The sequence below is a fragment of the Chrysochloris asiatica genome, unplaced genomic scaffold (assembly GCF_000296735.1).
Source record: "Chrysochloris asiatica unplaced genomic scaffold, ChrAsi1.0 scaffold00119, whole genome shotgun sequence".
Taxonomy (NCBI): Eukaryota; Metazoa; Chordata; class Mammalia; order Afrosoricida; family Chrysochloridae; genus Chrysochloris; species Chrysochloris asiatica.
The window spans coordinates 9825476-9843889 of NW_006408637.1; the positions used below are offsets into that span (position 1 = coordinate 9825476).

General features: G+C 45.1%; 1 protein-coding gene across 1 annotated transcript in view; it reads left to right on the plus strand.

The window, feature by feature from the left end:
* Positions 1 to 18414, plus strand: part of GALNT2 (UDP-N-acetyl-alpha-D-galactosamine:polypeptide N-acetylgalactosaminyltransferase 2 (GalNAc-T2)) — a 313641-nt gene that overhangs the window by 265407 nt on the left and 29820 nt on the right. The window contains exons 8-11 of the mRNA XM_006868576.1: positions 3903 to 3990; positions 7465 to 7552; positions 9051 to 9154; positions 14094 to 14220. Coding sequence (XP_006868638.1) covers positions 3903 to 3990; positions 7465 to 7552; positions 9051 to 9154; positions 14094 to 14220 — 407 coding nt within the window. The remainder of the gene's footprint in view (positions 1 to 3902; positions 3991 to 7464; positions 7553 to 9050; positions 9155 to 14093; positions 14221 to 18414) is intronic.

The following is an 18414-nucleotide window of genomic DNA, read 5'->3' on the forward strand; positions in this document are numbered from 1 at the left end:
TATACCCTTTGGTTGGTTGATGATGCATGGAAGGGATTGTAACCTTGACAATGAAACAATATATGATAGGATGAATGTAAAACTAATGTTCTCCCATGTAAACTATCACATAATTCACAATAAAACATTTAAAAAAAAAAAGCTGAACGAACCCCAGAAAGGATGGACCCCAAAAGAAAATCACCAAGACATATCATAATCAAGCTCTCCAAAAGCAAAGACAAGGGGAGAATCCTAAAAACAGCTAGAGAAAAGAAAAGTGTAACATACAAAGACAAGCAAATCAGATTAAGCTCTGATCTCTCAGCAGAAACCATACAGGCAAGACGGCAATGGGGAGACGTATGTAAAACCCTGAAAAGAAGTAGCAAAGTGTGTAAGGAAGGCCTGGAACCCAGCAAGTGTGGTGTGCTTTTGGGAGTGCTGGAAAAGTCTGTGCTTTGGCCCTCCACTCTGCTCTCAGGGCAGCAGGGTCATCAGCCCCAGCCCGCCCTCCCAACCTTCCTTGGTGCTACCTCACCTTGAGAACTCTAGACCCAGCTTCTGAACAATTCCAAGAAGGATTGGGTGGGGGTGGGGGAGGAAATAATGGAGACCACAGGGTGGTTGAAAAGATTCAGGGATTGATCCATGTCCACTGTCTTCTAGAAACAGAACCACTAATAGTACATTTAGCCTTCTGTCATTTCTCTTGCCTCCTACTTGTTTTATTTCATTGTTGTTGTTTTTCATTTTTTTTCCCCTTCCTACTAAGAAAAGAATCTTGGGGTGAGGAGTGTAGACTTAATTGAAAGTATTGAAGAAATGCGGAATGAACAAGTTGTAGCAAAGGAAGAGGCAATTCAGGAACAGTGAGTCACAAATGGCAAAATAATCACAAATTAATTAGTACTTTGGATATGTATATTAAGTACTACTACTTTTGATATGCATATTAAGTACTACTTATTGGGTATTAAGGAGCTCTGGTAGCATAGTGATTATGAATCAGGCTACTAACCTCAAGGTCAGCAGTTCAAAACTACCAGCTGTTCTACAGGTGAAAGAAGAGCCTTTCTGCTCCCGTAAAGATTTGCAGCCTCAGAAACCCTGTGCAGGGTTACTATGAGTCAGAATTGACTCCACAGTACTTAACAAGAGCATTGGGTATTAAGTAGTCCTGGTGTGGCACTGTGGTTAATGCGCTGCACTGCAAAGTAGGGTTGAACCACAAGGTCAGCGGTTCAAGCTTACCAACTGCTCCTCGGAAACCCCATACAGGGTCACTATGAGTCGAAACCGACTCGACAGTACTTCACAACAACAATTAGATATTAACTATATGTTGAGTGCATAAAGTATTGGCTTTAATCAGGCATTTTTCCCACTTGACAGAGTGAGGTTTAGGGAACTTTTACAACTTATTCAGTCACACAGGTTGCAAATCAGATTTGACTAAATTCCTAAAAGAGGCCCTCTCATCCCTTACAAGGAGTCCTGGTATGGTGCTGTGAGTTAATGCACTGGACTGCAAGGTTACCGTAAACCACAAGGTCAGTGGTTCGAACTCACCAGCCACTCCTTGGAAACCGTATGAGTCAGAATCAACTCGACAGCACTTAACAACAACAACGACCCTTACACATACGTACACACCTGCATAAAAGGAGAACCCATCCTTTAACCCTCCCTATCCCTCTACTGCCCCAGGTGACTTCTCCTCCTGCCGGGTTACCTCCCAGTAGAGCATAGATTATTTTTTAAAGTATTAGAATATTAATTTTTCACCCATTCCAGTCTTATCCAAAGACACAAAAATAAATGAAATGCCTGCTGCTAACAAAACGACTGATGTTTCCATAAGACTGAACTTAGATTGTGCTTTAATCAAAGCTGGAATCCTGATGTGGCCCGGTAGGATAAGCACTGGCCTGTTAACAAAAAGGTTAGTGATTCCAACCCTTCTACCGCTTCTGGGAAAATTAAGTGTGTAGACCCTGACACGGCTAGGCAAGATTATTGTTCCCCTTTGTTGCTGACCCATTGCTGGGTCGGTTCCTCCCCCATAGACATATAAAGGGTATCAGAATGGGAAGCTTAGCTGATATTCTAGACTTCCTCCTAATCAATCTGGACATGGTAGACTGACTCTACCCATCGCTCCATAAAACCCATGAAGACTTTGTGTAGACAAAGTGAGTTGCACAAGCAAATGGATTCTTCTTTTCTAGACGTAAAGCCCCACAGCTGGCAGTTGAGCCTGCTAAGCGGTCCCCATCACCAAATATGGAGCCTTACAAGGAATGGAAGTGGAGTAAATATTTGCCAGTTGGATGAATGAATGGATGGGATTTGTAAAGGTCCATTCCTTGGAACTGGCCCAGCCAGAGCGTCCTCTTTCAGGTCCCTTACTGCAGCCCATTTCAAGTCCCACAGATTAAGGTCCAGTGCTGCTCTTCCGGCTCCCTGGTGAGGGTATACTGGCCCCTTCGAATATATGGCTTTAGAGCATCACCCTGAGTATCACAGCAGAACACTCTTGCTGGATGTAGAGACTCGGCTGCCAGGCTGGAAGCTCTTTGAAGGCAAGAAATCCCTGTTACTGATTCGGGTATCCTTAAAGCTTAGTTAGCACAAAGTCTAACATATGGTAGAGACTCAGTCAGTGAAGGAGTTTCACTCAGCCATTAAGTGCCTGTTGTGCACATGGTTTACTTTTCCTTGAAAGTTTTCACCTGGGTGTAATGTTAGAATGTCATGATATCTTTAGTTTGTTCCTCTGATTTATTACTATACTCTTAGCTCTACTCTAGTCTGTAATTAACTTTTTTGAAAGTCTTTTTCCTGGCTAAGGAGAGTGCTTTAATGATTCAAGGAAAAGCACTTAGCCCTTTGTTGAAGATCAGTATGAGGCAAAGTCTGACTGTGCCTCTCACCACTCAATCATTTGACTTGAAAGGGGTCAGAAAAGTTAAAAGGCCTATGTGCACACACTCTTACTAGAACAATGACAATATGCCACAGAGAAATGGCCCATTCTAGGAAAAAAACAATTTCTAGGCAGACAGAAAGTGTGGAAGTCTCCAATTTATTGGGTTTACATTCTGGTATTATACTGGTTCTTTCCACATTGCACATACACACACACACGTTGTTGTTAAGTGCCATCGAGTTGGTTCCAACGCATCGTGATCTTGCACAGGGTTTCCAAGGAACAACTGGAAAATTTGAACCACCAGCCTTGTGGTTAGCAGTCCAATGCTTTATCCTACAGCATCACACAGGACTCCACACACACACATGCCTGTAGAAATCTATTTGTACTTTGTGTTGTGTAAGTATCTTAGCAATGAGATTGTACTTGATGTATATGGTTTAAAAGTTGACAACAGATAAGAAATGACTGATGTTTCAGTAAGATTGAGCTTAAATTATGTCTAACTGAAAACTGGAATCCCAGTGGCCCTGTAGGATAAGCACTCCACCAGCCACCCCTTGGAAACCCTACACAGGGTTGCTGAGTTGGAACTGACTTGATGGCACTTAACAATAACAGCAACCAATGAAAGCTACCTCGTGGTTGTAAATGTTGTGTGTAAGGAAGGCAGAAAGGGCGTGGGCCTTGCCTCCAGTCAGATGAATGATGCCCGCGCCACCCAGGACACGTGGCCGTCCACTCAGCCAGTGACTCACTCTGTGCAGTCGTGGTCTTGACCTCTCACCCAGAACATACTAAATCTGTATGAGGGTTAAGAGCAAAGGTTCTTTGATGGGAATGTTGGAACCTCCAAATCGCCTTGGGTGGCAGATAGTGAGAGGGACTGTTTTTGTGCACTGTAACCATCAAGTATGAATCCCCTCTTTTGGTGGGGTGCATTCACATGTGTGATGACCATGCTTATCTTTTCTCTCTTCGTCTGTAGGACAGAACCCGGGTTGTGTCACCCATCATTGATGTCATCAATATGGACAACTTCCAGTATGTGGGGGCATCCGCTGACTTGAAAGGCGGTAGGTGTCAGTCTGAGGCGAGGGCTGGTCTGCTTTGCTCTGCTGTCCATGTGTGCATCTGAGCCATGCCCCTGACTCGCACATGACAGAGAGTGCACATGAGCAAAGAGCATATGTGTTCTTGACAGAGAGCATTTCACAGAGCGGGAGAAAAGCTGCCTCCCTTAAAGAACATCTGTGTTTCTCATTCTCTCTTCTCTTGGTTCTCCTGTTGCTTTTGTGAAACCTCTGGCTCATTAAACAGCGTGGTGTCGGACATGTTTGCCCCTGTCATGATCTGCTCTGAGGAGACCCTCGCACTCGGTTGCAATGTGTGGAAGAGCTTGTGGACTGGAGGATTTGTTGAGTCGGGGGCTACAGCCAGTGCTTGCCTCTTGTTGTCCGCTCTCACGCCCTGTTTCTCTTGGTTGCATGGCCTTCTGCCTGATCACCCAGTCTGACGCCTGGAGTTACCCGGACCTTTGCTCTCCACATAAGCCCAGTCAGCCACCGAGTCATGCTGGGTTTGACTCCTCACGCATGGCTGTTGGCCTCTCCTTCTCGAGCCTGCTGTAACTGCTCTGCCTCATATCTGGGTTGTCTTTTGTCTGAATGACCACATATCTATTCCCCTCACAGCCAGCCTCCACAGACTCTCCTGAAGTGATTTGTCTGATGCACTCTTTCTCCTCAGAGACTGACCCCCGGCCTCTGTGACTATATTGCTTCTGTGGTGGTCTGTGCCAACATGTGCTGCTCTAGAACTGAGGATCACAAAATCATTGAAACATACACTATTCATTCCACTGGACATACATTCCGTTATTTACCACATGTCAGGTGCCTCTGGGAAACCCCATTGTGTGCTTCTTAAAGAGACGTATCACATCTTAATAAAAGTAGGAATCTGGTTTTGAGTTCACGGAGCCCTGAAGTTCTGTGGGCCCTCAGGGTTATATTATGAGCACACTTGGAATGGCGGATCTTAAATGGGTGCTTGAGACTGCTGGTTCGGGCCCAGGTGTCAGGCTTCCCAGCACTTGGAGAAGTCAGTTGTGTTCTGCCTGGCTCTGGCTACACGGACCCTGGGCCCCCATCGATTCCACTAGCCTAGTACTAAATGCTCAACTTTCTGACACACAGCTGCTTGGTAGCCTTGCCTGTGAAAATTCTGCTGAGGTCTAAGAAGTTAGCAAAGACTGAGAAACTGAAAGCTCTCAAAGTTGTTGCCGGATACGAAGGGGCTTCCTAAAGTGTGGAAGGACTCCATTATCTTCTCATTGCCTTTTCCCACCGACTTTTTTAAGCCCTCTCCTATGTGTGCAATTCACTCATTAAGTAGCCCGGTGACCTGCACCAACACAACGTCGGTGAACTCTCTGGAGTACTTAGCACCCACTATCTTTACGTAAACCATGGTCTCCAGACAGAAATGCGAACAAGAGGTCAGCTAACAATTTAACATAAAAAAAGAAGACTACGAAACTATAAGCTTAGACACCAACCTTAAAACACAGACAGCTAGACCAGAGTCACCTGGGAGCAGCTCTGAAGCCTCAATAGTGCCTGCCTCACTGGGTGGTTAGGAGATGAAAAGCACCCTGACCTGGGAGGGTCTGAGAGCAGGTCCTGTCCTGAAGTCAGCACTGTGGGTGTGTACTGTGATGGTGACACAAGAGGCCTGACTGAGCAAGAGGGGGTTCCTACTGGGGACTAACACCGGGAAATTTCACACTCTGGAAAGATGATAGCCAGTGGTGAGAAGCGTATGTGCCTTGAACATCTAGAAGTCCTCCCAGGATTGGCAAGAGCCAAGACCCAGGGCCCTGCTTACAGAGCAGCTGCTTGTGCTCATGGGAACTATTCTTTTGGGAAGGGGCAGGAGGGAGATAGGCCTTCTACTGAGTCAGAGGAACACAGCCAAGCTCACTTGAAGAGCATTTTATGAAAACCCTGGAGTCAAAAACAAAAGATGATCATTTTGGCACATTCTTAGTCTAATAGAACAAGTCTCTTTAGAACTAATTCAGACAATGAATGATAGAAATAATAACAGACTTCAAAATATAAAGGTGCTGTCATGTTGATTAGCCTGGGGAACGATGCTCAAAGGTAGCGGTTGAAACCCACCAGCTGGTCTGCAGAAGAAAGATGAGGCTTTCAGCTCCTGTGAAGCTTTATAATCTTGGAGACTCTATGCAGGGTTAGAATCGACTCAGTAGCAGTGGGTTTGGTCAGTAGCCTTTCGGGGCCTTCCTGTCCTCTGTAAAGACCAGGATGTCATGTTTTGGGTTTCCAAGGTGTTTTCTGCCCATGAGGAGGGGATTGTGTGTTCTTCTGTAAAGCCTTAGCCTGCCTCCAGTTTCCTCTGGGTGCGTTTTCTTCACTGTCTCCATTCTGCCACTCACTCCCTTTTCCTGAGCCTGGTTCACCAAGAGCACCGCGAGACCTTTCTGCTGGTCCCCTGGTTGAGCTGTCGACACCCCACCTCTCGTGTCTCCCTGCTCCGGTGCGTGCACCCAGACTGCTCGGCACGTAGCACCCTGGATTCAGAGCTTGCAAACACACACTCCAGATTTAGGCTTTGTAAAAGCCAACGCCCTTTTGACAAAAAGCCTGAGACAGAGAGTTCAAACGGCACAGTCAAAAGGTGGATGAGACTGCAGTGGCCAGGCTTGGCCATCAGAACCCTCGAAAAAGCAGCCCCATCAGCTTCAGGGCTCACCAAAGGTGCCTTGTTGGCATGTCTGGAGTATACGGCACCCCCTGTGAATAAGAGCAAATCCTGGACAGCTGTGTTCCTGGCAGGCTTGATGCCGGGCTGTGCACATGCCGGGAACCAAGTCCAAGCATGAGGCCTACACTCTTCTGTCCAGAGCGACCTGTGGACTGTAAACTGGAAAGGGGCAAGTGCCAGATGGGCAGAAAGGGAAGGTCATTGTGCCACTCTCGTGGCTTCTCCTCGGAATCCTTTTCATTTCAGAGCTTTTACACTCCCTCCTCCAATCAAGAGCTGGAGGTTTGTAGGCCCAGAGAATCAGTGTGTGCCCTCCCTAACCGCCCCTTACCCTAGGGCACCACTGGAGCCGCAGAGGGAGACTTCCGTTCACTTACCCTTTCCTCTAGCTTCCTGCCATCCTTGGATATGTCACTTCACTGCAGAGATCCCAGTTCTCATTGCATTTGATTGTTATTTTTGCACATTGTAGTTTTAGAAAACTCTGACCCAGAACTTGTGCTTCTGGCACACTTGTTGGCGGAAGAAGACTCAAATGTGCCTTCCCCGTCCCCCTCCTGGTCTCCCTGTGCCCTGGCCCCATGCCCTGATCGATCACCTTGGTCCCTCCCCACCAGACTTTCCTTGCTTTTGGCTTTCTGTTGTTTCTCAGTGAGTCCTGTGCACATATCAAGCACCTCTGCATTTAAGGGACGGGGATCAGGAGCGTACGCGGCCAATGGCTGCTGTCACTGCCCTCGGTGTCTTTTCTGTCATAGGTTTTGACTGGAATTTGGTGTTCAAATGGGATTACATGACCCCGGAGCAGAGAAGAGCCCGCCAAGGCAACCCAGTGGCTCCCATAAAGTAAGTCCTGCTCCTTTAGGTGCTGTTGGGCAAGAACCTTGTTTTCTGGAACCAAGTCCAGCTCTACCCGTCTGCCCCCTGCGTCCCCAGTTCCTAACTCAGGGAGAGTCCCTGGAGGAAGGGGTGAGTGAAAGGAAACTCTACCTCTGCGGCTCCAGCGGTGCCCTAGGGTAAGGGGCGTAGAACAGAGCACTTGGAGACGTCTTTTCTCAGCTGAAGTCTGTTAAGCACTTACACAGTAGATGACCCATTCTGGTATTCTTGCTTATGTCTAATGTGGAATGTTGTCAGCAACAGAAACGGTTGGTTTCCTTGAGCCACAAGCAAGGGCAGGTGTCATCCGCTCCAACCTGGCTTGTTCCCCCCAGCAGAACTACGCTCCTGTTTGTCCACAGAAGAGGCCACTTGTATGTGGCACGTTAGTGTCATGTGAAGGTCACCTGACTGCGCAGCGGACAGAGACTCGCCTCTAGCCTGTGGGAGACCTAGTTAGGGTGTATTGTCATACACAGGTAGAGAAAATGACTTCTATAACTTGTTAGACCTGAAATAGATTTGCTCATAGTTACTGAGCCTCCAGAGTACTATCCATTCCTCTAGCGTTCTATGTTTACTTCTCACAGAATCATCATGGGACAAAGCAGAGACTCCGTAAGCATGATCCTGTTAACCCGTTCTCCGGGTGATGAGCATGTGGCACATGGGATGGGTCCGATTTTATCGAGGAGAACACTGATCCGTGAAATGACGGTGATAGCTGATTGGACTGACTGCACCCTGAGTGCTGTCTGCTTAGTGGTTTTGGTAGTTCCTATGGGGAAGCTCAGGCTCAGCGAGGTTACATTTCCGAATTAGCGAGTATTTCCAACACAACAGTCCAGCTGCCAAGCAAACGCTGGTGAAGGAGCCGCAGTCCAGCATGGTGCTGAATTGGCGGTGTTGGTATAGGGAGAGCGAGGTAGACATTTGAGAACAGCGCTGGTGTCTAGCCACAGGGCAGGCATCTTGAACGCTGAACAAACCACGGTGACTTTGAAGTTATTTTTCAGGCCAGTAGTTTAGGGTCCAAAAGCTTGTTGGCTGCAAGACCCTATCCTGAGAAGCAGAGATGAGGACATGGAGAGAGGGAGCAGCTGAGGACTCATGGAAAGAGAAAGGCTGAGGGCTGGTGGTCAGGAGGCAGGCTTGTAGTATGTGCCCTTTGGTTGTTTAATTTATTATATATTCCTGAGTGCTTCCGTGTACATCCCCCACCAAAAAAAAAAAAATTACAGAGGGAATAGAAGCAGATACTGTTGAAGAATGATGCATGGAGAAGATGGTAATCATTGCAGTGAAACGATGGTGTACAACTGATGTTCTCCCATGTACACTATCACTCAGTTCACAATAAAAACTTCAAATAACAACCTTGTTTTGGTATAAGAGGACTTGCAATCTAACTTTGACCTTGAACCTCTTATTTTCTTCCTTGCTTCCCCCTTCTCTGCCTGACTAGAACTCCCATGATTGCCGGGGGGTTGTTTGTGATGGATAAACTCTACTTTGAAGAGCTTGGGAAATATGATATGATGATGGACGTCTGGGGAGGAGAAAACCTGGGTACGTATGAGCCTGTTTCTTCCCAGCAGTTCAGTGGTGGGCAGCAGGCTAGCTCAAATCTTGACGAAACAGGGTTAGTCTCCTATCCACCAAAGAGGACGTAAAAAAGAAAATGAAAAACTTGGAAAAAAATATTTAGCAGTATTTTGTAGAATGCAGACATCTATCTAATTAGAAAAAAACCAATGGGGGGGGTTGCGGATTAAAATGATTATCTTATTTGTAATAATTTATCCCAGCATAATTATCAATAAAGGAGCTTTGGTAGCGTAGTGGTTATGAATCAGGCTGCTAACTTCAAGGTCAGCAGTTTGAAACTGCCAGCTGTTCTGCGGGAGAAATATGAGGTGTTCTGCTCCCGTAAAGATTTACAGCCTCGGAAACCCTGTACAGGGTCGCTATGAGTCAGAACCGACTCCACGGCACACCACCACCAATTATCAATAGCAGCCTTTTCACTCTTAAAGGGCCCAGGGTTAGGCAACGTAATGCATATCAAGTGCTAGAGTATAGTTAATGTTGTGAATGAAAGTCCCAACTCTAATATCATGTGACTCTGAGAGTTTGGAAAGCACACTGCCAACATGGGGAACACGTTTCCACCTGAGGTGCATTTTCAGCCATGTAAAGTGAGGAGTAAACATGTGGGCGTGGTGACTAAACTCTCATCATGCAATCAGCTAAGGTGGATGGGCCTTGGCCTGTAGTATCTGCTTGCACACTTTAGTGACTGAGTCTAAATTGATTTTTTTGTTGTTTTTAAGTAGCCATTTAAGTCGTTTTGACTAAAGTTTAAGGGCAATGAAATTTTACAGACTTTGTTCTGTGTTGGTGTTATCTGTGTTCTATTTACTACATAGAAGATTCATTTCAGTCTAGTTGGCTGGGTGTGCCCTGCGGGGAAGGGGAGGAAAAAAGGTAATTCCAATATCGTTTTAAGTTGTATAAGAGAGTTCTTTCACTGGTTAAAAAACCAAACCAAGTCATCTTATTTAATAACTGCCTAATATTTTTCCATCATTTTATGATGATAACTTCTGATCATTGGATGCGTTTGGATTGGTTTGGTGTTGAAAGCAGCTTACAGACCACTAACTAAATTGTAGGGATAGAGGACCATGGGTCAAACTCCCTTTCAGGGTTGGATTTTTTGAATGATGTGTTGATATTTAGGTAGGGCCTGGGTTGAAGTCGCTTGAACACATGAAAGGGAAGACTGTTAATGTGCCGAAGAGGATGTTGAGTCTACCTTGCTCCCTGAACTGGTTCCAGACAGTGCCGTCCCTCTACTCCCAAGGCAGGAAGCCTTCATTACAGAACTGTCACTCAGGGCAATGTCTCATGAAAATAAGGTGCAAAGTCAGGTGTGTGCATGTTCGCTGAGCACTCCAAGTAGGCAGATGACATTGACCAAGGATTGAACAAAAATCAGGAGTCATATTCCCTGGCAGCCGTTGCCACGACGCCGAAAGAGTTTTGAAAGCCCAGAGGGAGGGAACAATTTGTTTTCTCCCACTCGTGGTCAGCTCTCGGTCTAGCTTTATGTCTCAAGTGGTGATGCAGATGAGAAGGGGCCAGGAAGGCTGCAGCCTCCTGTCTTGCTCAGTCAGCCTCTTCCTCCTCCGCCAGTACTGATCGCGCTGCTCTGACGGAGCCTTCTACTTACCTTTAAAGGTTGGCAGGCACAAGGGTTCCAGCAAGCAATGAAGTAAATCCCAAATAATATCCCCACCATGAGAACTTCCCATCTTCCTGACTGCTTCTGTGCACTTAACAAGAGAAACGAGACTGGTCCCTGTAGGTCTTGTGAGATGTAGGGGGAGGCCCCTGGCAGGTAATGGAATATTTCGACATGCCTACACACTGTTGGACTCCTAGTGTAGCACTGTATGATCAGGACTAGACTGCGAACCACAAGGTCGGCAGTTCAAACCCTGGAAATCCTATGTACATGGTTACTATGAGTCAGAACTGACTTGACGGCCCTTAACAACAACAACAATACAGTGTTAGGATGCTTGCTAAGTGCATTCAGTGTCTCATCTCAGAGCTGTTGTTAGGTACTGTCCAGTCGGTTCCAACTCATGGTGACCCCATAGAGGATTTCTAAGGAGGGACTGGTGCGTTTAAACTGCCAGCCTTGTGGTTACCTGTCCAGTGCTAATCCCAGAACACCACATAATCTCAGTTAGGGCTCTCCTAAAGCTATATGAGCAGGGCTTGGAGCCACTTCATTCCAGTTTGACCCTCTGTGGAGAGTTTGCCTTCCCACCCCAGATATACTGAATCCAAATCTGTATTGTAACAAGATCACCAGATGATTCTAAGAATCTGGAAATCTTGCTCGGTGCTGAATCTGATGTAATATAGCAGGTGGACGGGCACACTCTCAGCAGCCTGAGCCATTCCCAGCCCTGCTTGTGAGGCGCTGTGAGTATTTCCACTGTGTAGCTGGAAGGGCCGAGGTAGCAGGTAACCATAGGGCCAGGGTGCAAGCATATACCTCCATTGTCCCCGCTGTCATCGAGCTGATTCTAGCTCTTAGCAACCCTACAGGACACAGTAGAACTGCCCCATAACGTTTCTAAGGCTATACATTTTTACGGAAGCAGACTGCCGCATCTTTCTCCCACAGGATGGACGGTGGGTTCGAACCATCAACCTTTTGGTTGGCAGCCCAACATTTAATCCACAGCACTACCAGAACTCCTTAGATGCAAGTTGTTATTGTTGAGTGTCATCACGTCGGTTCTGACCCACAGTGACCCTGTATAGGATTTCTGAGGAGCGGCTGGTGAGCTTGAACTGCCAACCTTGAAGTTCAAGCTGACTCTGCAGTCCAGCGCATTAACTCACCAGCACCATACCAGGACTCCAAGTACAAACCACCTTATAAAGTCACAAGTTCTTTGGAATAATCTCCCTCCAGTTACAGGGTCAAAGAGACAGAGTTGCCTATCATTGAGGTTTTGCTTTTAGCATTGAGCATCACTAACTGATCTCTGAGAGGGCCCTTTCTTAGGGCCCCTTCCTTACTGGTTTAACAGGCAGGGGGCTTCCCTAGTTTTAGGTGTTTTAATTTTCCACTTTTCTGTTGTAGTGGTGGTTAAATGCCGTGGAGTCAGTTCCAACTCATAACAACTTTGTATAGGTTTTCCAAGATGTTAAATCTTCACGGGAACAGAAAGCCGTATCATTCTCCTGTGGAGCCTCCAGTTGGTGGGCTCAAACTCAAGACCTTGTGGTTCGCAGTCCAGCACTTATCATTTGGTTGGTTGCTTATGTGCCGTGGAGTCGTCTGTTCCAACTCATAGTGACACCGCACGTTTCCGAGGCTGTAAATCGTTACGGGAGCAGAAAGCCTCATCTTTCTCCTGCAAAACAGCTGGCAGTTTCGAACTGCTGCCCTTAAGGTTCGCAGCCGGATTCATAACCACTCCGCTCCCAGAGCTCCTTAGTACTTATCATTAGGCAAGTGTATAGTTAAATTTTGTTTCCAGAAATACAGGGAATGCTTTTAAGCTCAGTTTTGGTGGACACTGAAAAAAAGTTTGAACTCGTTCCCTGCCTACGTAAGCATGGTTCGGACGAAGACATCGGGCTTTCAGGTCCGGAACAGCTGTATCCCCCAGGGCTAAGAAGTGGGACTTTCTTACGACTTCGGCTAACCACGTCAGAGGAGGAAGGAGTGCTCTTTGCCCCTTATGTGGGTGTGAAGATTTACACATTGTACAGTGCTTCATGCTTCATGTTCTCAAAACGGCCACTTCTTCCAATAGAGCATGCTACCATCCATTCACTTCATAGTTTGAGATGGTTCCACTTTATTTCCGGTCCTGCCACACTGAGCGGCAGTGACTCCGAACTCTGTAGATCTTGTCTTTGACTCAAGTCTACCCACTATGTTTTGGGGGCTCTTGAATAGTACAGAGGAAAATGCCCTTGTAGACAAACATTGTGAAATCTGTCAGAGAAAAATGTTCATCGTTCATAAGGTTAATTATAGTTCTAAATTTCTCTGTTCGGCTTCAGCTCCTTGAATTCAATCAAACATCTGGTTCAGGCTCAAGTCATTCAGAGAGAGTAGTGATTTGGCAGGCGCCTGGTGAGTGCGTAGGACCTGTGTGTGTGTGTGTGTGTGTGTGTGTGAGAGAGAGATAGAGAGAGAGAGAGAGAGAGAGAAAACGGGTGAGGGGTGTCTCTGTGTAGATCCTGGGTTGGAACAAGGTGGACAGAAGCCTTCACAGGGCTGGTTACTTACTGACATGTAATTATCTGTGGGCACCTTTATGGTTTCTGCCGATAACGTTTATTGTCCACGTTCACTGCCATAATCCTGCTAATGCACAAGAAGAAACATAATTTTTGCAGTTTGAGGGAAATATTTTTGTTTTCCAAGACAGGAAAAGCCCAGATGCATGCTATAACAATTTAGAATAAGTTAGAGAGGAAGATGGCATATATGGTTACCTGTAATTTTTAACATTAGAGCTTAATTGTGGACATTAAATATTTTTTCAGTCCGGATGATTATGCCCTATAACCTCAAAATGTGAATACTAAGCAAGTGCAAACTCCATGATTGTGCACAGCTAGTGAAGAATTCAGGGCAAGCATGTATCAGTCAATCTGTAGTTGTGATGTTACTGGGATATACATGTTCTTATGAAAAGAGGTCTTTATATTCAAAGTACAAACAAATCGATATTGTGTTAAGGTTTTGTAATCTGAATCTGATAGTATTTCCACTGAGCACACCTTGATTGTACCATTGGGTGTAGGAAACGTCTCCATGGCAGAGAGTTAGGTCAGAACCTTACTCTGGAGAGAGACATGCTCCTTTGCAAAGATCTCCTTCAGCAGCTGAGACCCTGTGGGAGCCACCAAGTGCAGCCTGAATGGGGAGGCTTGGTCACCAGTGCCTCATTTGTCCCTGCAGAGATCTCGTTCCGAGTGTGGCAGTGTGGTGGCAGTCTGGAGATCATCCCTTGCAGTCGCGTGGGCCATGTGTTCCGGAAGCAGCACCCCTACACTTTCCCAGGCGGGAGCGGCACTGTTTTCGCCCGGTACGTAGTAAGGCTAAGCAATGACAGGAACGTTGTTGACCACCACCAGAGAGGAAGGAGTTGACTTTTTTACTGTCGGGATGAGTGGATGCACAAACTGAGACAGATTCATGCAGCAGAATCCCACTTAGCAATGAAAAGGAATGGGCTGTTGGTGTTTGCAACAATTTGGGGTTCCCTCAGGGCTACCAGGAGCTCTGGTAGTGTAGTGGTTACAAATTGGGCTGCTAACCTCAAGGTCAGCAGTTTGAAACTACCAGCTGCTCCACGGGAGAAATATGAGATTTCCTGCTCCCATAAAGATTTACAGCCTCGGAAACGCTGTGCAGGGTCACTATGAGTCGGAATCGACTCCATGGCATATAACAACAACAACAACAACAACTGGGCGTTATGGAGTCCTGGTGTGGTGCTATCAGATAAAAGCAAGACTGCTAACTACAGACCCACCAGTTGATCCTTGGAAACCCTATAGAGGGTCTCTATGAGTCTGAACCGACTTGATGAAACTTAATGATGACAACAGGGCATTATGCTAAGGGAACAGAGCCACTGTTAAAGATTACTTTCATTTCTAGTATAGTCTTGAAAAGACGAAAGTGTAGTGATGCAAAAGAAATCCGTAATTACCACGGGCACTGGGCATAGCGAGGCTGTGGCTACAAACATATAGTACCAGGGGTGTTTGGGAGAGTGATAGAATTTCTTAGAACCTATTTGGCAGGTCTGAATTCTCTTAATTTCCTATAACATGAGGGGTATTCAAAAATTTCATGGGAAATGCATATTATGAAAAAACAGCATGGATCTCAAATTTTTTTCCACCAAAATAACTTGTATAAATTTGTATTAACTTACTGAACAGGATCTAGTTTGAGGCACTAAAAAGGATGAGAGATCAATTTGAAAAGCTCCCCTCCCAGGGCAACATGAATTCTGCTGCAGTGGAAGCCGGGACAAACATCAGATTTACAGTGAAGCTTGAGTGGAAGAATGGTGAACTTACTGATGCTTTATGAAAAGTTTACAGGGACGGTGCCCCCAAAGAAATCAGCAGTTTACAAATGGATAACCCAGTTTACAAAGGGATGGGACAGTGTTGCAGATAAAACCCGCAGTCACAGAGCATCCACGTCCATTTTTGAGAAAATAATTATTCTTGTTCATGCCCTAGTTGAAGAGGACCCACGCCTAACTTACAAAAGTAGTAGCCACCACCATAAACACCTCAGTTGGCTAACCTTCAGAACATTCCTGATTAGGAAATTAAAACTAAGCAAAATTTCTGCTCTGTAGCTGCCAAAACGCTGGTGCCCAGACAGCTACAGACAAGAGCATAGCTTTCATTGGACACTTTAAACAAGTGGCATCAAGATCCTGAAGCATTGCTTGAAGAAATTGTCATAGGAGCTGAAACATAGCTTTGCCGGTATGATCTGAATCAAAGCAGTGGCTACCAAGAGGTAGAAAGTGGGTCCAGTTTGAAACAAAATCACACTGGGCCTTTCATTCTTCTGCAAATGGATTTCTAATTTTACTAGCACCATTTGTTAAAGAAACTCTCTCTTCTCTGTGTCATATATTTGGGCCCTTTGTCAGAAATCAACTGACTATAAGTGGATGGATTTACTTCTGGATTCTCAGTTCTGTTCCGTGGGTCTGTGGGTCTGCCATTGTGCCAGTCCAGTACAAGGCTGATTTGACAACCGTGACTGTGTAGTAGATATTGAAATCAGGAAATGAGAGCCTCCTCCTTCGTTCGTTTGTTATGCTCGTCCAGAACCTCTTTCCTTTCCATATAAAGTTGGTGATTTTTCCCTTTTTTTTTTTTTTTTTTTTTTACATTTCCTGGAAAGAAGAATCTGGATTGAGATTGTATTTTATATGTAGTTCGCTTTAGATAATATTGACTGTTTGTTTGTTTTCATTATAATTTATTCTGTGTGGTTTAAAGTGAAAGTTAAAACATCACACAAACCACAGAATCTTAAGGTATTGTAATACCCAGTAACAACCAGCTTTAAAACAAAAACAAGGTAGAGGCAAACGGCCATTCACACACATTCCTCATGGCTAGATTTACATCTTGTTATACAAAGGGACTATTAACACACACATCTAATTCCTCATAAACTTACTTGTCCAGCAATAAGGTGACAATGCATCATAGCACAGCCTAGGGTTTGCTCTTTAAGAAACCACACCAGCAGTGTTGATGAATGGTTATGCACAGAACTGACTTAGCAAATCATGCTAAAGTTTCTTCATAAAGCAGGCAACATTGGTATTTTTACAGTGCTAAGGTTTGCTATCCATGAGCGTGCCATCTTCTCTTATTTATACAGGTTGCTTTTGGTTTCTTGTAGGGGTGTTTTGTAGTTTTCTAGGTCTTTTGTTTCTCTGGTTAGATTTATTCCTAAGTATTTCATCGTTTAGTTAGGATTTTAAATGGTGTTACTTTCCTGATTTCCTTTTCAGAGCTCTCTTAGTTAGTGTAAAGGAATCCAACTAATTGTTGAATGTTGGTCTTCTATGCTGCCACTTCACTGAATCTTTCCACTGTTGTTTTTATTAAGTGCCAGTGAGTCAGTTCTGACTCATAGCAACACTGTATAGGGTTTCCAAGGAGCAACTAGTGGATTTAAACTGCCAACCTCATGATTAGCAGTCCAGTTCTTATGCGACAATGCGATACCAGCACTACGTGTGTTATTACCACCACAAATAGAATACAGTTACTGCTAATAATTTTTTTGATAAGTCATTGGAATTCAGTATGTTCAGGATAATAATGATCTGCAAATAGAGCTTTATTTCTTCTTTGCCTTGTTGTTGTTGTGTTGTGAAGTGCCGTCAAGTCGGTTCCAACCCATAGCGACCCTGTTATAGGGTTTCCAAGGAGCATCTGGTGAGCTTGAACTGCCGACCTTGCAGTTCAAATGGCTTTGCAGTCTGGCGCATCATCCCACAGCACCACACCAGGACCCCTTCCCTTCCTTGGGTTTTAGCTCTGGTAGAGTCTCAGGGAACACCAAGGCCAATTGGCTTGACATCATCCACAAAGACATTCTATTTTGGAGAGGAGCAACTGGGATCTTAAATGCTTGTGAACAGAAAGCAAAGGTGCAACCCTTGGTCTTCCCTGTCCAGAGGAAAGAAGAGTGATGAAACCTGAAGACACATGGAATCAGTTAGACCAGTGGACTAATGGACCTCGTGAACATCAGTCTCCATGACCCTGAGACCAACACTGGGTGGTGTCCATCCACCTACACTGCTAACTGCTCTGAAAAGGAGGGATCACTTTAGGAGGCCCTGGATAGTAGGAGAAAATGTAGAACAAAACTCAAAAAGCATTTAAAACAAAAAACAAAAAACACAGACTTATTGGTTGGATGGAGATTGGTGGAACCCCAAAAATGATGGCCCTTACCTTTCAGATCTGGAAATGAACTTACTGCCCGCAGCTAAATTTTTAGTCCGGGAAGCTGCAGGTCTTTAAGGATAACAATAACACTAGTGAGGTAAGCACACCTTAGAATAATAAAAAATCCATCGGAGAGCAAAAGGTCAGCATTTGCCCAAGGACAACATTAAGGGTGAGGAGAGAAGACGGAATGGAAACTGGAAACACAGGGAGGAAATGGAATAAGTGATGTTACATTGAAGAGATTGCAATCAATGAGATGAGGCAAATATATATGAATTGTTGAGGAGAAAGCTGATTAACTTTGTAAGCCCTGACCTAATACACAATAAAAAGTTATAAAGGAAAAAAGAAAAAGGAGCAGGCAAAAGTGAAAGTCATGGCAACATGTTTTTGGAATGCTCAAGACATTTTGCTTATTGACTTTCTGGAAGACCAGAGAACAGCAGGTACAGTGTACTTACTATGAGAGCGTTTTGAACAAGTTAGTCAAAGTTTGAGCATAAAATTGCGTGGGAAAGCTTCGCCAGAGTGTCACCATGACAATACTGCTGCTGATTCCTCTCCTCAAGCAATTTTACAACTCTTTCAATGAGAAATCTCTAAGTGTGCTAATCATTAGTCATTCACCTTACCATACTAGTTTGGCTCCTTCTGACTTCATTTTCATTCCAAATCTTAAAGACACCTTTAAAGGGTGCCCATCTTTCAGTTATGACTGTACAAAGATTGTACTTTTTTTTTCTCTTTTTAATTCTACTTTTCCA